The sequence below is a fragment of the Rhineura floridana genome, chromosome 7, assembly GCF_030035675.1.
Source record: "Rhineura floridana isolate rRhiFlo1 chromosome 7, rRhiFlo1.hap2, whole genome shotgun sequence".
Classification (NCBI taxonomy): domain Eukaryota; kingdom Metazoa; phylum Chordata; class Lepidosauria; order Squamata; family Rhineuridae; genus Rhineura; species Rhineura floridana.
The window spans coordinates 15,858,094-15,885,876 of record NC_084486.1 but is presented as its reverse complement, the minus strand read 5'-3'; the positions used below and the strand labels follow the sequence as shown (position 1 = coordinate 15,885,876).

Below are 27,783 nucleotides of genomic sequence, written 5' to 3'. Positions count from 1 at the left end.
CATTTCCCTTTTTTCCCCTGATGACCTTTTTCCTGTTTTTTTCCAATGGGGGAAAATGGCAACAGGTTTTATTGCCATAGAATGTCTAATGACATAAAAAATGGATCCCATGGAGGTTTGTCTAAATTGCAAAGTGCAGTCATAGGAAGCATGTGAGTGCAACTGTATTTTCTAAATGCACAGAAATGGAGCAGAATGCCTGCTAACACAACCTCTTCATGTCAGCATGTTCAGTGTCAATGTGAAAGGAGCCCACTTGCCTACCAAACACACATAGGGCTCCTTCACAGAATTGGGAACCCTGTTCACCCCGGGCACATGACTGTATGAGGGAACTGTACACACGTACAGCAGTATGCACATAGTCTATTTTTGCACTAACTCTGAACATATGGGTGTCAGGGAGCAGGGCAACAACGGAAGGAAAGATGCCAGCAGGTGCAAACCCCTCCCCCCTCCCCAAGTTTAGTGAATGTATGTTTACTGACATGTTGGTTCATGGATTTGGAATCAGTATGATGCACAACTGTCATATTCCTAGGACTATGTGGACATTACAACTGAGCTGACTGCATTCATTGGGGGAGGGAAAGAGTGGGATGTACTTGTTCCTGCTCCAACTCATGTTCAGTATAACGTCTGAAAAAGCCTACGCGCATGCAGTTTGTACCCCTCAGAGATCCTGCTCTTCATATACATGTCTTGGAGCATAGGAACACAAGTGTAGTACTACTAGATCAGACCAAAGGTCAATGTAGTCCAGTGTTCTGTTTCCATCAATGGCCAGCCAGATGACTAGGAAACTTTAAGGGGCATGAGGGCAGCCCCTGCCCACCATTGTCTGCCCTCAGCATCTGGTGTTCAGAGGTATTTAACATAAGAGCGGTTGATAGACCTATCTTCCTTAGCTGATGAGTGCTTACAGGACTGCAGTCAAAATGGGGCCACTGATTAACAAGTTGGATGGATAAACAGACTTGGGGGAAAACGGTAACCCAAGATTTACAAAAGTACAAAAATACTTTGGAGGGGAGACTTAAGGGGGAAACTCAACCACCACTACCAACACAGCCTAGTGAGTACTGTGCATGCTCAGTGGCCATAGGATGTTTAGTGTCTGTTGGGGAGATGGAAAATGGGAGGGGTATGGAATGGAGTTGCTGGAAAGAGGGCTTGGTTGGCTGGCTCGAACCCTGAACAGAAGCACCTTGCACTACATCATTTTGTTGCAGGCCCCACTTGTCTAACCGAACAACATCTTGCAGCAGTCAATCTTATGTTAGTTATGCACTCCGTGAATTAGGATCTCCCTTAGTCTGTGCTAATCCTGCCAATCAATTTGATTGCAGGAGCCTGAATTCTAATATTTTGAAAGAAAAATATTTTTCCCTGTTCCATAATCTGCAGTTTGGGTGTGCATCCAGATGAACAGCCTGCAGGTGTGCACTGTACATGACTAGCTCATTAAAAACCACTGCCATGTGCCTTAAAAAGGAGTAAACTCACATACAACTTGCATAATAAACAGAGCCAAGCTGCCTGCTATGTCCTCCCTCCCAAAGGAACAGCCCATTTGTCAAGCTGTCATGCGCTTTTACAATGCCTTGTGACTAAATTTGTGAAATACCACAGAACATAACCAAGGAAGCACTTTTGCATAGAATCGTTGTGTCTCATTTCTCAGTTACATGCCAATTAGATGCTGTACATTTTGTCTCCTATCCCCATTCACATGAGTCACTTCAAAACATTTAAATGACAAACACTGGCCTGAACTGTGGGAGGGATCCTGCTGTTTACTATTAGGGACATTCCACGTTCTAAGTTGTAAACAGCTGTGCAGGATTCTGTCCTACCAGATGAGTTATTAAGATTCATAATCTTCTTTCTTTAAATAACTCTTAATGTAGAGTGACGTTGGAGTTAACTTAGACAAGCTCCCAAATGGCTAGCTAAATATTAAGGATGATTCTGCAAAAAGCTGCCTTGGAGCGTAACATTTGGTTACTGTTTTGTAGAGAGCAGAGCTGGCTCACATTGAATAGATGTTCTACATGAAATTTAATTTTGCTTCCTTCACCCCACATCTCTGGGTGCAAGAGAAGACTGTATTCTTTCCTCAGAGTTGTCCCAATAGTAGTCCCTTTGCCCTTTTCTATAAGCCTTTTAGGTTGAGACCTATCCCAGTCTGCGTCTGTGTTAGAATTGTTTAATATGTTTTTAATAATGTTTTTAACCCTTCTTTGAAGTTGTTTTTTAAAATGTTTTTTAACGCTGTTTTGTTTTAATGTATTTTAAGATCTGTTTTTATGATGTTTTAAAGTGTTTTTAGCGCTTTGTTTGCCGCCCTGGGCTCCTGCTGGGAGGAAGAGCTGGATACAAATTAAATAATAAATAAAATAAAGTGTGAGGAGAATCAGCTGCAATGGGGGCAATCATGGGGGATGGGATACCCTTGCTCTAGCCCATGTTGTCCTAAGAGGTGGGAGGTGGGCAATTCACAGTTTGTATTTTGTGTTTTTTTAAATTAACCTCCTGGGTTTTGATAAACCAGTTAGTTGCTTGTACTCCACATTGTGTTGGGCTGCCGAGAGGAGGTGGTGGCAGTTGGTAGAGGGTTAACAGAAAACAACAATTATTTTAGCCTTAATATAAAGGATGAGCTGAGCTTGACTCGCCACCTTGAGCCCTGCAATGATCATCCATGAATGTTCAGCATGTTATGGGAGGTTCACTTGCTTAAATGTGCATGAAAGGGCTGTAAGGGCCCATTCATGCCCCACTACAAATTTTGCTGAAGTAGCATAGCAGATGGGATTTTGCATGTGTTATATAGGTATCAAATGTGTCTGGTAAAATTCTGAATGATAGCATGCAGGAGCTCCCTGCAGTACTTAAGTAGGACATGTAACATATTAATTAAGAAATCCTTGGGCATTGCAGGATATTGTGCAGGCAGACTCAACAGATACATTTTAGTGTGATGAAGGGTTTTTGTGGTGATGTTGTCTCTGGCAACAATTGGCTGAGTTGCTCTAATGTCACAGAAACCAAAAAAGTTGGGTTACCATCGGCTGAGTAGCTCAGAGCCTAGAGACAAGCAAGGCAGCCAGTAGGGAAGGTGACACAGGAGAAACAGGGGAATTGGAAAGGATAGGTACAGAGAAGGCAGGTCCTAGGTCAAAGGAAGTAGGGTCCTAGGAAAGGAGAACCAAGGGAATGCAAAGGCTAGTGGGTGGACACTGCAAAGGAAAGAAAACGGAGAGGGCAAAGGTGCCCATGACCAGGAAATGCAAAGGTGAAGAATCACATATTAACTAGCAATAAAGAGCCATATCTTTGGCTATAGGTTTGAGTATTCATGTATTTCAGGAAACAATTTTCCACTAGATCCCTAGTTCATGGCAACAATACAGTCCCATAGATCCTATACTGTACATATCAGACATTAAGTGTTCACAGAGATTGACAGAACAGCCATCCCCACATTCATGGCATGAAGGAAGAGAAACAATGTCACCTGAGCCACTTCTGATGATTTCTCTTAGCAGCTAGCTACTCCTTGTATAGCTTAGCAACCTTGGAAATTCAGGCTAGTAAACATGATCTATTGAGAAACCATATGGATGGCTGATGCATAATCACTTTGACATTCACGTTTCGTGATCTAAGCAAACCATAGCAACTTGATTGTTTTTGCCTCCCATGTAAATTTGCTTTGCAGCAACACACATTTGCAATTGTTGACTATCACAACTTCAGTTTGATAGCTAAGAAAGGAGAGGGGGAGAAAAATCTGATCTCTGGCAATAGCTCATTCTTCCCTGAAGCAAGACAGAAATATAGAGGTGTGTAAGGTTGTGTTTGCATTCACCAGTATGGAACACAACCAAGTAGTTCAGACAAGCAGGCAATGTGGTCCCAAATGGTTCTGTCCCAGGTTCAGGCCTTGGTTCTGCTGCCTCCCTCTAACTGGGCTTAGAGAAAGCTGCCAGACTCCTTTCACTGGCTGCTCTCGTTTCCCAAGTGTCCCAATATCCTCAGTGTCCTCTCACACCTATGGTAGCATTACCCCAGCAACAGGTTCTTCAGTGTTCCAGAAGCCAACTGCCTGCTCAGATTGCCTGCTGTTTGGCAGGTGCTGTGACAAGCCCAGCAGACATATCTTCAGCCACTTCTAGAACTGTTCATGTGTAAGACGACAGGACAAATGAAATTTACTGCTGTCAAGATCTAAACCAGACCAAGGAGAACAGGCATGCTGAATTCGTTTCCTGCTAAGTATCCATCTAAACAGTTTAGGCAGAACTCATATCTCGGGAAGTTCCTTGTCCCATGTAAGTCTTTCCTGCACTTTTAAGATCAATAAAAGAGGATCTGCTTCAGATGTCCTTGGAGGAGGAGGTGTGCCATTGTCTCTTTGGCACTCTTTCCCCAGTGAGGTCCACTGTTTGAAGCATTTATTTATTTATATCCTGCCCTTCCTCCCAGCAGGAGCCCAAAAAATAATTTAAAGCCAGGACTGGAGAATCTGTGACACACATACACACACCATATTTGCTAGACTACAACCCCATCAACCCTGATCACTGACCATTTTGCCTGGAGTTGTTGAGAGTTAAGCCAACAATATTTGGAGGGCTACAGGACCCAAACTCTTGGTTTAAAGCAACCCAGTTCTGCCAAGCTTTTAATTTGTGAGTTTTTAATCTATATGTTTTCACTATGATTTTTGACCTGCTCTTTTAATAGCAATTGATTGCCACAGGGATCCTTATGAACAATTGTGATCATTCTGTTGCTATTGGATACTATCTTGGGTTTTGGAAATTACAAAAAGGTGGCATAGAAAGTTTTAAAAAACAAGAGAGCGTGTTTGGTTTACTCCTTCATAAAAATTTCAAATGTCATCCTGCCAGCCAGTGTACTGTGTAAGATTATAAATGTGTATATAATTTAAAAACAAAGCAAAAGAAAAGAATCCATGCACACTTGTGCAAGCTGGGACTGCAAACTCCTCTTCCAAAGTTCATGCTATGTTCACTGAAATGTGCAGTACAAATATACAGCCTGATCCTATAAAGAGCTGTTCAGAGCCCTAAACCCAATAATTCCAGTGGATTTAGGAATGCCTAATGTTGCATAGGATCAGGCCAATTTAAAAAAATTGGAAAGCCATTGGAAATGGCTCACGTTGCTTCCATTTTTCCCTCCACTTTTGCAGGAAACTATGCCCCAGACGCCAGTGTTTTCCAGTATGCTTGGTTCCGGATGTAGTGGGCAGGTACAACCAGATACGGGAGAGAGGAGCGGAGATCCTGTTTATCAAGATGGGAGTCTAGTCTCTGGATCACTGGAGACCCTGATTGAGCGCCTAGTGCCCACCACAGACTATTATCCAGATGTAAGTAGATGGTTGGAGTCTTGCTTATCTCATGCCTCAGTATTCATGGAATAGGGCCTTAAAGGCATTGGCAGCTGCTGGAGAACTGAATTCATTCTTGGTTAACACTCCTCCCTTTCATTCATGGTGTTTATATGTTTAAAGACAGCAATACTTGCCTAGGATTTCTTAGTTAGTTATAGATTGATTGATTGATTGATTGATTGATTGATTGATTGATTGATTGATTGATTGATTGATTGATTGATTGATTGATTGATTGATTGATTGATTGATTGAAGCAGCATCTCCCATGGGAACATTGTGGGCATATTTACACTGTAGACTCAAACTGGCTGAAAGGTCTTTCTCTCTCCCAAGGAGCCATGTGATCTGTTGTTTGAGGGGTTAGGGAAGATCTTTAATGGAGAGTTCTCAGCATTATCCAGCTACAGATCCTGGTGGGAAAAGCCATGCCAAGAAAATTGGTATAAAATCCATAGAAGTTTGCAGTGCAGATAACGCGTAGAAACATGTGGCTGCTGGATTGCCAGCTTTCTTACTTTGCTGATCAGATCTTTGTTAGTACAGCCTGCATTTTGAATGCTGATATTATTTGGATTGGGATTGGGAAGACCTAAGGTCGAATCCCTGATCAGCCATGAAGCTCACTTGGCAGACTTGGGCCAATCCCTCTCTTTCAGCTAATCAGCTTTGTAAGGTTGTGAGAATAAACTACACCACTCTGAGCTATTTAGAAAGGAGGAAGGTCAGGAAGCTAAACATAAATAACAAAATAAATGCAGATTTGCTTCACCCAGTGTTTTTAAATGCATTTTCCAAGTACATATTGAAGTTTCTAAAATTCTTTAATAGAGCATGCTAACCACCAGACCGCATCAAAGTCATTTGATCATGCCATTTGCATGATGAGGAGCTTATCTCACAAAAAGCTAGTGAGTACATTTTCATCTAAGACGTGTTGGAATGTATCCAGTCTTCAACCAGAATGAGTTTTAACAGTAGCTTAAGCAACTCTGTTTGGATGTGTCTGTTAAGGGTATTTACAATATACATGATGCTGTGACTCTTAAGAAGTACTTACCTCTAAAAGATGGGGACAAGGGGAAATGTCAGGTAACATGAGAATTTTTATATCCCAAATTAGCATGGGTCCTTTATTTGAGAGCCAAGCTACATAATCTCACTTTAAAGTCCTCTTTTCATAGTCGACTCTCCTCTTTCTGCTCCCACTATGAAATCTATTAGTCTGTGCAACTCTGGATGGAGGAAAATGTCAGAAATACTCAACTTTCTCATATCGCAAAAGTTCTTAGAATCCTCCTACCAGCCTATAAAACAAATTATGCTTACCTATAATTGCATTGCACTTGGTAGACAGGCAGTCTCCAGAAGGTAACTCATCAATTGTTCCTAAATGAATTTGACCTATAATTACCTGACCTTTTAAATACATACAACACAATATGCAAGTTTGCTCTTTCCTTCAAGACACTCAGTGGGCTGCATTTATACCTCTCTCTGTGTCTATGGGTGGGGACAAACTTTGAAGGTTGAAGGATCCAGAATGCTAACTCCAGCTGTAGCAAAAACCTTGCCACATTTAAGTTGGGTCCAGCTTGACATTGGGTTTGCCTCCTGCCCCCACTACTAGCCAGCTCTCCGCTGCCAATTTCCCCTATATCCAAGCAAACACATCCAAAGTAACACATTTCTGTGAAGGGGACGGATAACCTGGTGTGTGGCCTGCCCTTAACTGGAATTTATGTCCCTGAGCGGTGCTTTTTCTGTGACGGTACTACTCTTCAAAACAGAGAACTGCCACCTCTTTTTTTGCTGCCCATGGCAACCATTTTGTGCTGGCACCCATGGCACTTTTATCAATATATGAGTACCAGCACTTCATTTTTTACCAAGAAAGCACTGTCCCTGAGTATACTCAGGAATGCCATAAACTGCAGGGTATTACAGGATTTGGAGTTTTCTGTGCCTCCTGAATTAAATCAGAACTCAGGAGACAGAGAAAACTGTAATCCCCGTAGCCGTTGGCCATCATTTCCTGACAAGGAACGTGAGATTTGTGCTTTTTTTCCTCTGCCTTTCAAATTGATTCAGGAGGAAGGGAAAGCTATGCTATGTGTAGCAAGAAATGACATTATTTTTATCATGGGCCATATAGCAGTCTGTATCTTTTTGTGCCGCTGTTCAGGTTACATCCAAGACTGGCGTGCCTGTATTGCCCCATGCCTCAGCCCTGTAGGGAGGGTGGGGCAAATGGGTGCACCACCACTCCCTACCTGGGCTCCCTGCCCCCCCCAATTATTTTGGTGATTGTCTTTAAAAGACAGTGACAACCTGAGCTTTTATGTAAAGAATGACAGCTTGTTTTAAGAACAGGAGCAATTTAAGAATAGGGCTCTCTGAAAAATTCAGTGAATAAGGCAGGGCAAGGGCACAACAAAAGCTTTATCTGGAAGAGCTTCCAAAAGTCTGCTCACTCAAGACTTTCCCTGTCTGAGGGTGTATTTTTCATTATCACCGTCATCCTACAATTATTTGATCCTGAAAAAAATAGCCCACATAGTAACATGACCCGTGAAGTGTTAAATATTAGAACTTTGTATTATGGGTTAGAGTTAAACTCCACCGCTTAGACTTTCCTTTGCTCTACTTTTCAGTTTCAGTTTTGTTCTCTACCCAGCCAGCAATAAAGAAGCATTTGTTTGCCTGCAGTATGAAGTAAGAATTTGTTTATTCTGCAGTTATTATGATGAGTAGAGCAGAAATGGGTGCTTATTGCTAAAGGATGAAATAAAGTGACAAAGGGATCTGAAAAAATATCTACCTTATATTACCCTTTATTCTTTTAAAGCACTTACTATATTCACAATCATGGTGTTCTGTTCTTTTTCTTGAGTACTTGATGGCAAAAGATGTAAACAGCCCTAGAGGAATAGAAACACTGCTACATTTAGCTGGCTGGCTGGCCATCAGGCTGTAACTCAAGTGTAATTTCTGATTTTCCCAACATCATGTGCAGCTTAGCATGAGGCCTTTTCAGGGTTCCTGGGCAGAAAAATCAACCCAGCAACCAGTAAAAAAAAATCCAATTGGTTTCTACAATTAGTTTCCAATTGCTTAATTAGTCATTCATATAGCAACCAGTTAAAAAGGTTTCCCTTGATTGTCCAACAGGAAGGAAAATCTAAAGGTCAAGAACAAGACTAGAAGGAGGGACCCTCAAGGAGGAGTTAACAAACAAACTCTAAAGTATTTATTTTATCTCAGAAAATGTTTATTGCGAACATGTCATTCAACTTACAAAAGGAAGTCTATTATGCAATGTTTTACAAAGTTAAAGACTCAGTCTCATTGACTTTTACAAGAAAGTTATGCATATTGTTCTCAGCACCACTCTTTGCTATGGTTGCATAGTAATGTGCTCTTACTCTGTTTCTAAACCTGTTTTTTTATATTAGTGTTGTTGTGATACAAGATTAAAACTGATTTTTTGAGAAACCAAGCTCCACAATAGGTTTTACCTTCTTAGTTACAGCATAAACTATTTTGCTTGTTTTACACCTTTTGGTATCCCCTTGTTCACTGTATCCTTAACATTCTTTTTTCTTATGAAACAAAAATATGCCAGTCATTTAATTCCTGGTGTTCATACGAAATTTTCTGTTAACTTGGCATATCCGATTATGTAAGTTAACACACTCTCTGCATGGAGACAGAGTGAGGGGGAAGGTCACTGCCTTATTGGCTGGTGCTGTGTGCCTCCCCTCAAAAATTGCCCCACATAGAAATGTGGCTGCCCCACCTAACAAGGAAGGCTGTTTACAGGGCTGCTTATGCTACTGACATCATTAACAATGAAAACAAAAAATCCCTTTCTTTTTTGGCAGCTGGTGATAAGATTAAATTCTGGCCAGGCTAGTAAAATCCTGACCAGTTGGCAGCAGTGAATTTCTATATCAAATCATACAGAAAAACTGCAGGCCTGGATACACCCTTGGTATCACCGGGGCCATGTTAGCACACCATTGTGATGATGACCATCTACCTACTACCATTCCCAGGCAGGCAGCTAGCAAAACTGTGTATCTCCAAGTGGATAGAAATTATAGTAACTTTCCAGACAGGCACTGAAAGATCATTAATGTAAAGTTTCACTGTGAGCATAACAAGATTTTTTTTTCTGACTACACTGGACAGTAACAAGAAAGATGCAAGAGAGATTAGTGGGGAAGAGTAAAAAGGGGAGAGAAGAGTTACGTGCAGTTCCATGCAGTCTTGTTTGCATACAAGGGTTTCTTTAGTGAATGGGAAAATATTTGTACTCACAAGACATCAACTTTCTGGAGGTTAGTTAGGAATGGAATGTACTTAGCTGCAAGCCCTGATGCCCACTGCAAGCAAACATTTCAGGAAATATTCAAACAAACAGCATGTTCCAGATTGAATAGCATGAGCTGAAGGGGAAAATATTTTTTCTTCTTCCCCAGTAGATATCGCCACATTCTTGGTCCTTAAGTAACAGTTACTATTTTAGTCTTTCTTTACTTGCTCTCTCCCTATCCCTCTTCCTTTAAGAACTGGTCTCTTAGCAACAAGTTTAGGAGCTATAGGAATTCAGCCTTTCCAATGTCAAGGCCCCAGACCTTATTTAGCATCATCTTGAACTGGTGTTGTGTGAACAAAGCCCTGCGTCCAAACATTGGAACATTTCCTCAGCGTCCATGTAGGATGCAGTTGTGACCTTCTTGAGATTGTTGTTAGTGGCTGGTGAATGTTTGAATAACCTCTCCTGTATAAAACACATAGAGAACTAGCATGTTGGGGGAAAGGATTTTAGCGTTCTCCCTGGCTTGTTTGTTTTCTGCATGTTTGTTATAACATTTAGGGCACCAGGCCGTCACTACATTCACATGGGATTCGCATGGGAACCACAAATCAGTAAATTTAGGTCACACAATTAAAGTTGATTTGGTGCTCTTGTGCAACAAACCTCCTCCCCCCCCCCAAAAAAAAACCCTCTGGACTTTTTGTGGGAAGGAAAGTGACGGGGAAATGCATTAGAAAGTTGGAATAATAATTGCTTGATGCAGCTTTGTCTAACCTCTTTGCAAACAAATCAGAATGTATGCTCAATAAATAGCAGATGTCTAACCTCCCCACAAACTTGGGATGACTGTTCAATAACAAACAGGTCATCCAGAAGTAACCCGCATTTCAGTCGTCCTCTTTCTATATGCATATGAATCTATTAAAAGGGAAAACACCACCGACTTGCAGCTGCTAAAGCAAACTGCAACCTCTTCTTGGTGCAGTAAAACAATTGGGGGGGGGGAGCCTCTCAGCTGCAAATGCACTTGAAAACATGATTGCTTGCCATCATGTTTTCCTATCCTAAGCCTGTTTTCTTTAGAAGAGAACCCAACTTGTTTTTCAACTCTCATCATATCTAAGTTCATACATCGTTATTCAAAAGCTGGCTCAAGTTTGTCCTTTTTAAAGAAAGCCCATTTAAAAGAATGCAGTATGTTAAGTGTTCTCGCACTGTAATATGCATTTTGCCATGTTTTTAAAAATTACAAATCATGTTAATCACTAAATGAAACTCATTAGCTGCTTCCCTCCAGCTTATTGTGTGGAGCTTTACTATCTCAACAAGTTGTCCATTCTGTCCTGACCCACTCTCACAAATAAGGGGTTTGCAGGGTCCACTCTCTCACTCTGCTTACAAGTAAAACTTGACACTGCACCTGCTGGTGTTTGGGGGCACAAATCACAGAGGAGACTGGCACTGTTGCATGGGTTACTGCTGTGCTGATTGGCTAACTGCTTCCCACCCACCCATTACATCAATTTTGTTTTCCGCCTCGTTCAGCTACATATGGAAAGCTGGGGAAATAGGCCTTGGAGGATCAGCATTTATAGGGAACTGAAAGGAAAACAGAGCTGGTTTGGGCTGGCTCATTGACACATGAGGAAAATTGGATTATTATTTTTCTTTGGGTGGGAGACAAGCAGAGGCAGAAATGAATTGGCGGGGGTAAATCTACAGAAAGATAAATTAATTGGGGGGGACTGGGGAATGAACTGCAGGGAACTAGTTGAAGGGAAAATTAATTTGAAGGGTTGGTGTTTGGGATTAAGACTTTACTTCTGCCTTATATTCAGTTTGGAATTTTGAGCAAATCCCATGCTGCTCAATCTCTCGCTAGTTTGCCTTCTAGAAATTGTAGGAGCAAAGGAGTGCTTTGGTTTTTAGAGCTCAGAACCCATTTCTGACATGTTCCTAGTTAGTGATATTGGGCCAATTACTTTGCCTGTCTCTCTCCATAGATAGTCCAGCATTCTGTTTCCAGGGTGGCCAGCCAAATGCATGTGGTAAAGAGGAATTAAGGGAGCTAACTGCCCTCCCTTGTTGTTTGTCCCCAGCATCTCATATTCAGTGGTATTTTGCCTCACATAGAGCTTCCACTTGCTGGATAACAGGTGATTTGATGAGCAGAGCTGAGGTGGAGCAGGTAGGAAGAGCTTTGGGTGGATGGAACGAGGAGGTAGAGAAGCATCAACTTCTCTTGGAAGTGAACAGTTAAAGTACCAGAGGCCTCTGAGATCGGAGCTTATGCTAGGGGCAGACTGGAAGATTTGGGTGTTGGTGTGGGGCCCCAGTTGCCTAGCCCTACTGTAAATATCCTGGATTACCTAGGGTTAAAATACCGTAACACCCATCCCCTAATTATTTACACTTATCAGCATATCTGCATGCAGCATTGGCATAATGAATGGCAGTATCTTTTGGGCCACCTCACTGAAGCCATTTATAGATTGGCATAGGAACTGTAGGAGTGGGCTGATTTTCTTATTTTGTAGGGCTCTGTTACAAAGCAACTCAAATCACCTGCTCAAAGAGTGTCATCTGTCTATGCCATTTCACCCTGCAGAGATGCAGTGTGTGGGATGTGAGAGGTGGGGAGGCTTAGGCTTGAACGCTCTCCCACCTGAATGTAGTCCAGCCGAAGGTGTTGCACTCCTTTGAAGAAGCCAGGCCACATGTCCCCTTCAGTGTTCTCCATGGCTCCTTTGTGCTCCTGTTTAATGTACAGAAACTAATTCAAGCATTATGGAGACTTTTCAAAAGGAGTGTGTTGTCTCAGAATGCCTGTGGGAGGGGTCACTGAAAACTGTTCCCCACATAAAAGCCTCTCTGCACATGAAAAATTAACACATTAAGGAAGGTACATTGACTCTTGTTATGGGGTACTTTTCAGGCATTGCTCCCTACCATGCATTCTGAGCTGGCACAATCCCAGGAACAGAACGTACCTAATTTATATTTATTTGGTACAATTGCCTTTCCTCCAAGAAGTTTAGTGCAGGATTTCAGCTTCGCAACTCTGCCAATGGACTTGCCCAAGGCTAGCCCCTCCCACCCATGAGCATCTTAGCTGAAAAAAAATTTGAATCTGAATCTCCTGCATCTAAACCCTATAATCTAAAAACTAGCCCATAGTGTTCTAAGTAGTACTGAATCTGCTCCTTGTTCTGCTTCGTCTCTAACTCATCCAATTGTTCTTGTAGTTGTTGTTACCGCTGCTATTACTTCTCCTGAATTATTTTTTTTGTGATTATTGGCATGTAGGGGTTTTTTTCTCTACAGAAGTGGTTAATCCTGGTATTCCCCAAGTCTTTCCCCATCTTCTGAATGCTGGAGAGCTGCCACATAGGCCTTTGTAGCTTCTTGTTTTGCAAACACATGGTTCATGAGAAACAAAACAGATTGGTCTCAAATGCAGACCTACTCTGGGAGACAATAAAACCTCTGGTCTATACAAACAGTAACTGAGGTGGGAAAATTGTGACTAGACTAGACTTGTACTATTTCAAGTGATAATGGTGGGGGGCATATGTTTGAACAATGCCTCCCACATAACACACACATACTGCACGTTAAAAAGTAACATGTCAAGGCACAGGTTAGGCTAGAACCATTCTCCCAAACATGCAAGACTTTGTGAGACATTATGAAGAATACAATGTAAACACATGAGGGGAGGGCAGCAGGTAGGAGAATATTATCTTTGCTTCTCCTTTTGCCCTTTTTATTACCTTCATACTTGTGGAAGGTGACTGCCTGCAGCAGGGAATCTTTTACATCCCTGCATATTTTAGAACACCAGTGATACAGGATTGAAAATATGCAGGGAGTCTCTCTGGATATAATGTCCTCAATGGAAGACAGTTATTTTCTACAAGATTGAAGGTGATGAAAACATGAACCACATTGTGTGGGGGTGGAGGGCACAGCTAGTGCAGTCACTCCTGAAGAAGTCTTCCCTGGACCTAGAAGATCCTAATACTTTTCCGCTTTCTGGGCAAAGTTCTTGACAGGGTGGTTGCCAACCAGATCCAGGTGCTCTTGAAGGAGACAGATTTTCTAGATCCATTTCATTTGGGATTCAGGCCTGGGTTTGGTAGGGAAACTACATTGGTCACTCTGTACGATGGCCTATGTAGGGAGACAGACAGGGTGAAGTGACTTTGTTGATCTTCCTTGATCTTTCAGTGGCTTTCAATACCACTAACCATGGTATCCTTCTGAGGCAATTGTCTGAGTTGGGTGTTGGGGGCACTGTACTGCAGTGATTCTGTTTGTATTTGGATATCCAGCTTCAGGTGGTGGTTCTCCAGTATAGGCTCCCTCAGGGGTTGGTTCTGTCCCTCGTGTTGTTTAACATCTACATGAAACCACTGAGTGGGGTCATATGAGGTGTGTTGTCATTGGTATGCTGATGACACGTAGCTCTATTTCTCCTTTTCATTTTCTGTAGGTGAGACAGTGGATGTGCTAAATCAGTGCTCAGTTGTGATAATGGACTGGATGAGGGCCAATAAACTGAAGCTTAATCCAGGCAAGACTGAGATGCTTTTGGTGGGTGATTCATCTGACAGGCTAAGCAGTGTGCAATCTGCTCTAGAGGGGGTCACACTTCCTCTGCAGGAGCGGGTTCATAGTTTGGGGCTTCTTCTGGATTCATTGCTGTTGCTTGAGGCACAGGTGTCCTCAGTGGCACAGAACGCCTTCCACCAGCTTAGGCTGGTGGCCCAACTGCTACCCTATCTGGACAGGAATAACCTGGCTACAGTAAATTACGCTCTGGTAACCTCAAGGTTGGATTATTGCAATGCACTTTACATGGGGCTGCCTTTGAAAATGGTTCAGAAGCTTTAATTCATGCAGAAGGCAGCTGCCCGTTTGTTGACAGGTTCAAAGTGAACAGATCATAACACCAATTCTGTTCTAGTTACACTGGCTGCCTATGTACTTGTGAGCCCAATTCAAAGTGCTGGTTTTGACCTATAAAGCTCTTGATGGCTCAGGACCCCAATATCTTTTGGAACGCATGTCCCAATATAAACCTACCTGGATCCTTAGATCATCTTCTGAGGCCCTTCTCTGGGTCTCTCCTCTGAGGTAGGCTCAGAGGATGGTGACAAGGGAGAGGGCCTTTTCAGTTATGGCTCCCCATCTGTGGAATACGCTCCCCAGTGAGGTCCGCCTGGTGGTTTTATTGACATCTTTTCAGCGCTAGGTAAAGACTTATCTCCCCCCCCAGGCGTTTGATACCCTAAGATGATGTTGTTTGCATCAGTGTGCTACCAAAGCTTTCTGTGTCTGTATTGTTTTATTATTTTGTTTTATGGTATGATATATTTATTTTGGTTTTTAACAATGTGGTAAGTTGCTTGTAGACCTTTAGGTAACAAGCAACTAATAAATCTAATAAGTATTAGTAGTAACCTTGATTGCCCTCTCACGTTTGCATTGCCCTCTTTATAATGGCTAAAAGGGCTTTGTAGCGTTGTGCAGACCAGAAACCTCAAAATGGGAGATTTCTTTCAAGTTAGAAATGTGGGTTCTGTTTGTTTGGGATTTATGTTTTCTGAATGTACACTGTAAAAGCAATCTGCAACCATGACGGCTAGTAATATATACAGATAAAAAATGTAAAGATATTAAAAGATTTTCATGATTGCCCCCATTAAACCTAGGAGTCTAATGCCTTAGCCAGTCTCCTTGATTGTGATAAATGGGGAAATTGATGGCCCGGCCTCTATTAACAGCCTTTGTTATCCATGGCTGTCATCACACAGCCTTTGAAAAGCTGGTATTCTGAGTGAAGTTATCTCAGCTTTTGATAACAAGTTTTCCTGCTTTAGATAGACAATTGGAATAGAGACCTAAACTAGAATTAGTGCAGATGACTGAATTATAACATGCTGCCCTCAAAAGAATGTGGCCTAGCTTGTTGGAATAAGGGTCACATGGCTTACATGTCAGGTTCTTTGTGCTGACACGTGTAGCAAAGGCAGCTCGCTCTGCATGATAGATGCCAGCACCACTGTTCCTGATTTTCTCAAGAAACCTTTTTCAGTTCTTCCTAATTTCAGGAGTTGGACTGGAGGTGGCACAATGCAGCAGGCAATTGACACATTATCTGAAAAAGGCATTTATACACCTGCCAATTTACCAGTGCAATCGGTAGCGCCTTATATGCCCTCCAATGTTTGACAAATGAAAAATAGGAGCAGTCTTGTGACACCCCTATTTGCAGATCAAGCACTGGTGCCTAAGGCACCTTTCCCTCCCACTTCTGTATCACTGAAAGCTTTTCACCACAACATTACATTCATTCCCTCCATAGCAGCCTGTCTGACACTGGCTTCTAAAGCAAACAGACCACAACAGTTTCCTCTTAAAAAGAAGAAGATAAGAATGCTTAATCTCCCAACGAATCTGGTTTTACTTATTACATAATAGCAGCAAGTTGATATTCAGCAACACTTTGTGCTACCGTCATTTTGCGGTGTGGAGGTAGGAGTCAAGAGAAAGGAAATGTTTGTGCAGTTGCAAACGTGTGCACTAAAATCAAGATGCATCTGCCCAATCTCTCCCCATCCCCACCACCTCAGACATTCAAGGGCAAAACTAGGTATTCCATGGGAGAGAAACACTCTCTTGATCAGTTGTTGTTGTTTACTGAAAAGCAGCCTTGGAAGCTGTGATTGTGAGCTAAAGACTGAAGGTGGGGAGCAGCTTAACCTTTTCCCTATAGGATGTTTTCCTGCTCAAAATCATTCCCACGCCAAGTTGCTATCTTGCTCCAGAACAAAATATACAGAGCTTCCACAGCTTTTCCTCTGAAAGAAGTAAAACAAAATGGGGAGGGTGATTCTCAGCAACGTACTGCAGAAGAAGAAAGGATTAGGCACACTTGCACTGGCCATTCCTCTACTCACATAGCTGCTTTTTCACTTTTGTTTAAACTGCTCATGCTGTTCTGGTGTAATGTTCAGTTTGGCCCTAAATTGGAGAGACTCAGGAACAGGGTAGGAGGGAGAAGACTGAAATGCATGTATGTACACTAACAAAATTATAAATAATCATCCTCAGCATCTCCCTCAAAAGCAAATTAGGGACTATGGGTTAGATCCAGACTAAGTAAGTTGAACCTAGGCCTCACTGAAACCAATGGAATAGATTAGACAAGGCATAAGTCCCATTGGTTTCAATAAGAACCAAGTTCTACTAAGTTAGTCTAGGTCCAATCCAATATTTTACCAGTGACTACCATTAAATAGAGACCAACTCTAGTAAATACATCACTAGTTAGCACATATGTCCTCTGAGATCATCTCTTTCCAGTTACCGCACCACAACCTTGTCAGCTACTACACACGGCAGGGATGGGGAACCTGTGGCCCTCCAGACGTTGCTGGACTCCAACTCTCACCATCCCAGATCATTGGCCATGCTGACGGGGGCTGATGGGAAATGGAGTCCAGCAGCATCTGGAGGACCACCGCTCCCCTGACACACAGGCTCAACTCAGAATGGAATGACATGTTACAGAGAACATGGAGCTACTGTTGAAAATGGCACCCCTATGTTGGCTTCCATCTCTGTAATTTCAATTTGTTTTCTATCCTGATAGCATTATAATGTGTGTTCTTCTGCTCCACCAACCAGTGATGTAAAGTGGGGGGCCGGGGTGGGGAAATGCACATTGTAATGTCAGGGCAGGTCTTGATTTGATCTGGAAGGGTGGGGGACACAAAATAGGCTGCTGTTTTCAGCTGCAGTGTCATCTTCTTGTACATTACATCTAGTTCCACACTTAGTACAGTTTGCCTGCAAAGGAAGGAGAACAAGCGAACAGGAAAAGATGTGGACCATTTATCACTTATGAACACACAACTGTACTCTCTTGTCCTGTCACTGTCAGCTGAGTCAATAACTTGTCACAGCAAGCTTGGCTGTCTCTATGCAAGCAGACAGATTGGAGGATGAGTCTCTTTTCCTGTCTTTGGGCAAAGGTTGTTGACTTATCTGAACTTGATACTGTGCATTAAATAACAATAATAAATTGATAACCTTCCACCATTGCAGCAGACGTTAGCTGCCACCAAAAAAACCCCAAAACGTATTTAATAGGCTTACCCCCTTGCTACAAGTTGTTCTCAAATTTAAGCAAAAGAAACCAGACATTTCCTTCATTCCCTTTAAACATAAAAGTAAGATATCAGAGTATAGAAATGTCTCCCCACTCCTCAGCAAATTAAAAGCAAGCATCAGAAAATAGCAAATACACAAAATAATACTTGAGATATAGATGTTCCTGAGGAGCAGTCTTGTGGAATGAAATACACACATGGGGGAGGCTTAGCCTCAGTTACCCTAAATGGGAAGATCTCACACCACACAGTGGTAATATCTGCAGTAACCATTTGGAGAACCAGAATGGTGTGATTACATCCCACACCACTTCTGCTACCACTTGGGAACAGGTGTGGAATTGTGGCCACACAGAAGCTACAATTATATCTCAAAGTAGGGTATATATGAACTGGGCCTAAATCAGGAGGGGGGACAAAACTATACCAATCTCCCCTTACAAGGCTAAAGTAAAAAAAAAAATGGGCATAGGTTATTTGGCTGCCAAAGCATTCTGAACATCATGAATCTCAGTGCCCAAGGCCTTTCTCCAACCTCACATTAATGTTCTATCAGTCATGATCCCTTTGTGCTCTCCTCCCCTCTACTGTGATGAGTTCCAGGTCTCTGATAATATGTTGTCCCAGCTACTGGTAATTCATCTGTTCTCAAGTGAGTTTAAGATCTTGGTAATTCTCCCATAGATCATAAATTCTGCATTAATATGATAGATTCACTCTGCTAGGCATTCAAATATAATGTGCAATGGGGTTTTCTTTAAAAATAAGTGGTGATGTATTTCGCCATGTTAGCTGCTCATCTTTGGTAATGAGAGGGGGTATTGCACTCTCATTTGGACAGATAAAGAAGATCATCTATTTTTGTTTAGTACGCAGTTGCTATTAAAAGAAGTGGGAAGAACAGCCAGCATGTGACTAGTATATTCAGTGGGCTAATACATGTAATACGCAAGATTTACAAAAGGAACACTTCAACATTACCTGTAGTATCTTAAAAGGTCGTGACCTAATCACAGATGCACACTTGCAGGCATCATGGATCCTGCAGCCACCAGAGTAGCCAAATAGTAGGCTTGAACACAGTAGCTCTGCTTTGAACATGCCTTGCAAATAAATCTACATGCACATAGTCTCCAGTGAGAGTTAGGGCACTGGTAACGGCTGCTGCTGTTTTGGGGTGGGATTCAATCACATATTAGCAAGTTCAGGTTGTGCAATTAAAGTTGATTTGGAAGTCTTCTGCAACAAAACTGTTTCATCCAAGGATCACACTTTTTGCAATAAGGACGAGGAAATACACTGAAAAGTGTAAGACAACACTTTCTTGACACAAAATCATCTAACCTCCCCACAATCAAATCAGGATGAATGCTAAATAAACAAGTCATCTGGAAATTATCTTAGATGTTGGGTTTCAAGCATAAAGATGAGATGGTCCTGAGGCAAGAGGGTCAGATGTGATCCACTGCCATACTATTTTCTTTTTTTTTCTTGGACCAGGATTTTTCCACTGCAGCCCAAAGGCTATGAATGTAATGAGACAATTTTCATTGGGTGGGCAGAGACAAAAATTGGGGGGGGCAGAAAGGTTGAGGCATCGGTCACTACAAAAGTTTCTGGGGCAAAGTTTTCTTAGGTAATGACAAAAATAAACCTCAATTTATCATTTTAATTAGGAACTATGATTTGAGAAGGTAACAAAGCAAATCAAATTAAAATACAGTATTTTCCACATGAAAATAGTTTCTTGTTATGTGCTTTCAAGTCAATTACGACTTATGGCGACCCTATGAATCAGTGACCTCCAATACCATCTGTCATGAACCACCCTGTTCAGTTCTTGTAAGTTCAGGTCTGTGGCTTCCTTTATGGAATCAATCAATCTCTTGTTTGGCCTTCCTCTTTTTCTACTTCCTTCTGTTTTCCCCAGCGTTATTGTCTTTTCTAGTAAATCATGTCTTCTCAGGATGTGTCCAAAGTATGATAACCTCAGTTTCAGCATTTTAGCTTCTAATGACAGTTCTGGTTTAATTTGGTCTAACACCCAATTATTTGTCTTTTTTTTTCTCTTATTCACTTTTTTCACTATCCAACTTTCACATCCATACATAGAGATTGGGAATACCATGGTCTGAATGATCCTGACTTTAGTGTTCAGTGATACATCTTTGCATTTGAGGACCTTTTCTAGTTCTCTCACAGCTGCCCTCCCCAGTCCTAGCCGCCTTCTGATTTCTTGACTATTGTCTCCATTTTGGTTAATGACTGTGCCAAGGTATTAATAATGCTTGACATGTCCAATGTCCTCATTGTCAACTTTAAAGTTACATAAATCTTCTGTTGTCATTACTTTAGACTTTTTGACATTCAGCTGTAGTCCTGCTTTTGTGCTTTCCTCTTTAACTTTAATCAGCATTCGTTTCAAATCATTACTGGTTTTTGCTAGTAGTATGGTATTGTCCGCATATCTTAAATTATTGATATTTCTCCCTCCAATGTTCACACCTTCATCTTGGTCCAATCTTGCTTTCCTTATGATATGTTCTGTGTATATATTAAACAAGTAGAATGATAAAATACACCCATCTCACACCCTTTCCGATTGGGAACCAATCGGTTTCTCCATATTTTGTCCTTACAGTAGCCTATTGTTCAGAGTATAGATTGTGCATCAGGACAATCAGATGCTGTGGCACCCGCATTTCTTTTAAAGCATTCCATAGTTCTTCGTGATCTACCCAGTCAAAGGCTTTGCTGTAATCTATAAATCCCTATACGGTTTTGGCCCAGTCTATCTGAAGGAGTGCCTCCAGCATCATCAGCAATGCTGCCCAACAAGATCAGCCTCAAAAGACCTTCTCTCCATCCCACCAGTTAAAACAACCAAACTGGTGAGGACTAGACAGAGGGCTTTTTCAATTGTGGCCCCCACCCTGTGGAACTCCCTACCAAATGATCTCCGTCATGCCCCCTCTATGATGGGCTTCCGCCGGGCCTTAAAGTCCTGGTTCTTCAGGCAGGCTTTTGGGGTGGGTTAGGTTTTATTATTCTGGTTTGAGATTTTAAATGTTTTAATGTATTTGGATGTTTTATATTGTACGTCACCCATAGTGGCTGGATAACCAGCCAGATGCGCGACTAATAAAGTCAATAAATAAATAAATAAGGGTGATTTTCTTCTGAAATTCCTTAGTCTGTTCCATTATCCAACGTATGTTTGTGATATGATCTCTGGTGCCTCTTCCCTCTCTAAATCCAGCTTGGATGTCTAGCATTTCTCGCTCCATATATTGTAAGAGCCTTTGCTGTAGAAACTTGAGCATTACTTTACTTGCATGGGATATTAAGGCAATAGTTCGGTAATTACTGCATTCCCTGGGATCCCCTTTCTTTGGAATGGGGATATATATTGAATGCTTCCAGTCTGTGGGCCATTGTTTGGTTTTCCATATTTGTTGACAGATTCAGTCTCAGTAGCTTGTACCAACTGTATTGGTATGCCATCTGTTCCTGGTGATTTGTTTCTTCCAAGTATTTTAAGAGCAGCTTTCACCTCACATTCTAAAATGTCTGGTTCTTCATCATACGGTTCCTCCGTGAATGAATCTGTCATCCTGGCATCTCTTTTATCGAGCTCTTCAGTGTATTGCTTCCATCTTCCTTTTATTTCATCTCAGTCAGTGTGTTCCCCTGTTGATTATACAACATCCCTACTCTTGGTTTACATTTCCCTTTAATTTCTCTAATCTTTTGGAATAGGGCTCTTGTTCTACCCTTTTTGTTGTCCTCTTCTATTTCTATACAATAACTATTGTTCTCTTTGTCCCTACGTACTAGTTGCTGTATTGTTGCATTTAGGGTTCTGACCGTGTTTCTTTCTCCTCTTGCTTTTGCTTTCCTTCTCTCTTTCACCATTTTAAGAGTTTCTTCAGTCATCTATTGAGGTCTTTCTCTCTTTTTAACTAGAGGTATTGTCTTTGTGCATTCTTCCCTGATAATGTATCTGACTTCACTCCATAGTTCTTCTGGTTCTTTATCAACTAAGTTTAAAGCCTCAAATCTGTTCCTTATTTGATCTTTATATTCTTCTGGGATGTTATTTAAATTGTATTTTGGCATTATGATTGCTTTGTTGTTGTTCTTTGGTTTTCTCTAATTTTCAATACGACCAGTTCATGATCTGTACTGCAGTCTGCTCCTGGTCTTGTTTTTGCAGAAAGTATGGAACCTCTCAATCTTCTGCTACCAATTATATAATCAATTTGATTCCTATATTGACCATTTGGTGATGTCCATGTGTACAGTCGTCTTTTCAGTTGCTCAACAAATGTGTTAGCAAGAAACAAATTATTGGCTTCACAGAATTCAATAAGTCTTTCTCCTGCTTCATTTCTGTCTCCTAAGCCCCATTTCCCCACAATTCCTAGTTCTTCTCTGTTCCCTACTTTTGCATTTCAGTCCCCCATGATTATCATCTTGTTTTGGTGTGTGATCAGTTTCCTTCTCTACTTCTGCATAAAATCTGTTCAATTCCTCTTCTTCTGCATTTGCCATTGGAGCATAGACTTGGATGATGGTTATGTTAATAGGTTTCCTGTTTAATCTCACTGATATCACTCGCTCAGACCTTGCATTGTAGCTCCTAATTGCTTCTCACTATTAAAGCAACCCCATTTCTTCTTAATTTATCATTTCCTGCATAAAATATTTTGTTGTTGCCTGATTGAAAATGTCCCATTCCCGTCCATTTTAATTCACTCACGCCAAGTATTGTAATGTTGATACGTTCCATTTCTTGCTTGACAATTTCTAACTTTCCCTGGTTCATGCTTCTCACATTCCCTGTTCCTATTGTGTGCATCGTACAACTCCAGACTCTTATTTTGCATCTGTGTGCATCAGCCTCTGGGCTTCCTTTCAGCTTTGACCCAGTGGAGTCATTAGTCACAGCACTACTCGTACTTGTCCTTTGTTCTTCCCCAGTAGCTCGGGGAGTGCTTTCTGACCTGGGGGTCTCATCTTCCAGCACTATCTCGTGTTGCATAATGCAAACATTATTATACATGTGTGCTATACTGTTCACAGGTTGTGTTATGTATGTTGTCTGTACAAACAGAAAGTTCAGTTTAAGTTCACTAGTCTTAAATCTTGTGGGGGGATGGGTGGTAGTCCAGACCCATGCTCAGCTAACTAGCTTAAATCTGCAATACTAACCTGCTTACCTGAGAGTAAGTTCTATTGAATTCAATAGGACTTACTTCTAAGTAGACATGATAAGGTCTGTTACTAATGACGTGGGATGTTGCTTTCCAGGAAAAAAAATAGCAGTCCTTTTTCAGGATCACTCTGAAAAGACAAGAATACAATACCACAATACAATTCTAAGCATACCCACTCAGAAGAAAGCCCCATTGAGTCTTAACATTTTCACAGAGTTCAAGAACAAAGGGTGGTATTCAATGCTAGTCCTACTTAGAGTGGATCCATTGAACTTAATAGACATGACTAACTTAGCTTCATTTATTTGAATGGATCTACTCTGAGCAGGATTTAGTTAAATACAACCCAATGATCCATATTCCTCTTGGAAAAACTCCCATACTCCATGGGGACCAAGAGAGAGAGAGAGATAAACATGAATTATGTACTCGTTATACAAACCAAAGACTGCAACTCAAAACTAAAACTATGACAATATCATGCCTGGTTCACATATGCATGTTTACCACTTGATGACTGCAATACCTAGGGACTTTTGTTTGTGTAATGGACCCATCACAGATCTAACATTACAGAAACAGAAACCTATTTGCATTCATAGTGCTTTTCAGGCATTCAGAGTGAATGAATTGAGTGAGAGGGGCAAGCATGCAGGGGACCCAATGAAACACACAGGTAGGGGCAATATCTGCTGCCTCCCTACCACAGCTACTGTGGGTTCTTTGTGCTCACATTGAACACCTGAAAATAACTCACATGACCTGCCAGTCATTAAATATCAAATCAGATGTAGAAAAATTGAATCATTTATATGTAAATATGTTAACCAGGCTTTACTGTGATTAGGATTGGTCGGTATGTAATTCTGATAACATAGTTGTACAGTCACAGTGTTTGGAGAAAGTATGCAACACAAATTATTATATGCTAACATATAACATACTAATTCAAAAGCTTATTCTGTTTTGGCTGATAGTTGTCAAAATGATACCAGTGATCTAGTTCTTAGAATAAGTCAGTGCATAACTTTCTGGAGCAAAAAAAAAAATCACCATTCACATACCCTTTTTGGTTTCTCTGCTCTGTCTCTCCAACACAGAGGACGTATATCTTCACCTTCCTACTGAGTTCTCGAGTCTTCATTCACCCCCATGAACTCCTGGCTAAAGTGGGGCAAATCTGCCTTAAACAGAAGCAGCAACTGGAGACTGGAGTTGAGGCAGACAAGGTACAGTATGTGGAATACAAAGCTTCTGCCTGGTTTAGGAGCAATCTGTTTTCTTTCTTCCCTCACTGAATTTTTTACATCCTATTGCCAAGTAGGTTCTTCCAGCTAATGGACACAGTCTCCATCTGTACCCATTTGGTAGCCTGTTTGTTTTTACATGCCCTATATATATTCAGTAATCTGAACTTTCCTGCTGGTTGTACTTACTTAAGTTAGCACAGTATTATTGCTGTGAGTATAGAACTGAATCTCATAATTGTGTTGGTGCACTCAACAGCCATGTTGGCTGTTCCACAGAGCAATTCTGTCACAGTAATACACCATGATAAGCATGACCATGTGAATCTTCCTTGAAACAAGCACCTGTAAATTTCACTCTAAAAGTGAGTACAAAGTGTATCTAGATATTCTTTCAGTCAAAGATTAAATATACAAAACCTAATCTGTGCAGAGCTCCAAACAGACAGCCTCACATTAAATCAACAAGATACCTATGAATGATAGATGTATAGGCCATAGATGTCTGACAAGCTAATGCTACAAAGGCAGGAACCACACTCCAGCTAATACCTAGCAACAGCCATTAATTTTTCCATGTCAGACTGCTGTGAAAAGGTACAAGAGTGGGACCAGTAGAAAAGAATGGGAAGGCAGGAGTTGCTACAACTAGCAACTGCCATTCACTGCCCTGCCTTCTGCCCTACTAGGCCCAACAGAGACCAGTAGCCACTGCCTCCACATTGATTGTTGATTGCACTTGTATACCGCCCCATAGCCGAAGCTCTCTGGGTGGTTCACAACAATCAAAAACATTAAAACAAATATTCAATTTAAAATACATATTTTAAAAACAATTTAAAACACACAAATAAGTTTAAATTTATTTAAAACATAAATAAGTTACTTTAACAAGCCCAGCACAACATTCACATTGGGCCCAGACATCATAAAACTATGTATAAGGAAGCAACTCCTTGCTTTCTCTCTTTTTTCACTGGGAAAGAATCACTAAAAATAGAAGAGGGGCACATTGGAGCCTAAGAGCCTTCTATCTCCTCTGTCCTCTCACCAGTGCGGAAATATTATTGGAACTATTTTCAGGACAAAGTCTTTCTTGTGTTGTGCTGTCATATTCCAGGGAAATTAACTGTGACATAGTTATAGGAAACGGCTATGCGCTATGGTTCTGATTTCCTCTTCTCAAGAGCCAGCATGGCTTCTGCAAGGGAAAGTCCTGTCTCAGTAACCTCATAGAATTCTTTGAGAGTGTCAACAAGCATATAGATACAGGGGATCCACTGGACATAGTGTACTTAGACTTTCAAAAAGCGTTTGACAAGGTACCTCACCAAAGACTTCTGAGGAAGCTTAGCAGTCATGGAATAAGAGGAGAGGTCCTCTTGTGGATAAGGAATTGGTTAAGAAGCAGAAAGCAGAGAGTAGGAATAAACGGACAGTTTTCCCAGTGGAGGGCTGTAGAAAGTGGAGTCCCTCAAGGATCGGTATTGGGACCTGTACTTTTCAACTTGTTCATTAATGACCTAGAATTAGGAGTGAGCAGTGAAGTGGCCAAGTTTGCTGATGACACTAAATTGTTCAGGGTTGTTAAAACAAAAAGGGATTGCGAAGAGCTCCAAAAAGACCTCTCCAAACTGAGTGAATGGGCGGGAAAATGGCAAATGCAATTCAGTATAAACAAGTGTAAAATTATGCATATTGGAGCAAAAAATCTGAATTTCACATATACGATCATGGTGTTTGAACTGGCAGTGACCGACCAGGAGAGAGACCTTGGGGTTGTAGTGGGCAGCACGATGAAAATGTCAACCCAGTGTGTGGCAGCTGTGAAAAAGGCAAATTCCATGCTAGCGATAATTAGGAAAGGTATTGAAAATAAAACAGCCGATATCATAATGCCGTTGTATAAATCTATGGTGCGGCCGCATTTGGAATACTGTGTACAGTTCTGGTTGCCTCATCTCAAAAAGGATATTATAGAGTTGGAAAAGGTTCAGAAGAGGGCAACCAGAATGATCAAGGGGATGGAGCGACTCCCTTACGAGGAAAGCTTGCAGCATTTGGGGCTTTTTAGTTTAGAGAAAAGGCGGGTCAGAGGAGACATGATAGAAGTGTATCAAATTATGCATGGCATTGAGAAAGTGGATAGAGAAAAGTTCTTCTCCCTCTCTTATAATACTAGAACTCATGGACATTCAAAGAAGCTGAATGTTGGAAGATTCAGGACAGACAAAAGGAAGTACTTCTTTACTCAGCGCATAGTTAAACTATGGAATTTGCTCCCACAAGATGCAGTAATGGCCACCAGCTTGGATGGCTTTAAAAGAAGATTAGACAAATTCATGGAGGACAGGGCTATTGATGGCTACTAGCCATGATGGCTGTGCTCTGCCACCCTAGTCAGAGGCAGCATGCTTCTGAAAACCAGTTGCTGGAAGCCCCAGGAGGGGAGAGTGTTCTTGCACTCGGGTCCTGCTTGCGGGCTTCCCCCAGGCACCTGGTTGGCCACTGAGAACAGGATGCTGGACTAGATGGGCCACTGGCCTGATCCAGCAGGCTGTTCTTATGTTCTTAATATTGAAGGAGGCTGCAGAAGTATTTGTATCTGTTGAGCTTTTTAGTAGAATAGCTCTCATTTTAAATTCAGCAATAAGCTGCTGAGGAATCATAGTGCTATAGATCAAAGCTTACTGCTGTGCAATATAGATGAAACGTACATACAGAGCTCTGATGTGCTATGATAAGGTAACTGTATAAACAAATTATAAAATCAAAAGCTAGTTGGATAGCGTGTGAGCAGAAACCCTGGCAAGAAGCCAGATTTTGTGGTTATGTGCTCTAACACTTATCATTCCTGTATTAATGACATCACCAGCTACTAACAAAATCTCATAGAATATGTTCCAAGACACAAGCTGGCAGATTAAACACAAACTTTTGCCCTGCTCAGATCCACTTGGGAGGCTTTTGCTGGTTTATTTGACAAGGGAGAGGGTCTCAATGTTTTAAAAGACCAAACTTTCATAAATATGTCAGTGGGCTGTTAACTCTGCCAAAAAGTAGCGAATTAACTTTACATGACTATAAAACAGAGGGAAAAATATTGTAATGCCTAGGCACAACCAGAATATAATATTGAGGTAGAATCCGGACTATAGCTGAAGTGACAGAAGATTTAGGGCCTGTATGCCTTCTAACTGTGCAACACACACCCCAACCAGAAAAATAAAGGCATACTGTTTCATTTCTTTGAATTTTCGTTTGCCAAGACACTTTGGTATGTGATATCAAAAATATAATTAGTTTTGAAAACCAGTCCCTCTTTTGAGCACCTCACAGTTTCATTTGTTATAGAACTAGGAGCCAGTATCTGAACCGGAGTGGT

The 27,783-nt window shown here is 41.4% G+C and overlaps 1 protein-coding gene across 2 annotated transcripts in view; it reads left to right on the top strand.

Moving 5' to 3' along the window:
- Positions 1-27,783, top strand: part of RASGEF1A (RasGEF domain family member 1A) — an 80,596-nt gene that overhangs the window by 27,292 nt on the left and 25,521 nt on the right. For both annotated transcript variants that reach the window (XM_061634953.1, XM_061634952.1), the window contains exons 2-3: positions 5,225-5,404; positions 24,252-24,380. In XM_061634953.1, coding sequence (XP_061490937.1) covers positions 5,231-5,404; positions 24,252-24,380 — 303 coding nt within the window. In that variant the 5' untranslated portion in view covers positions 5,225-5,230. The remainder of the gene's footprint in view (positions 1-5,224; positions 5,405-24,251; positions 24,381-27,783) is intronic.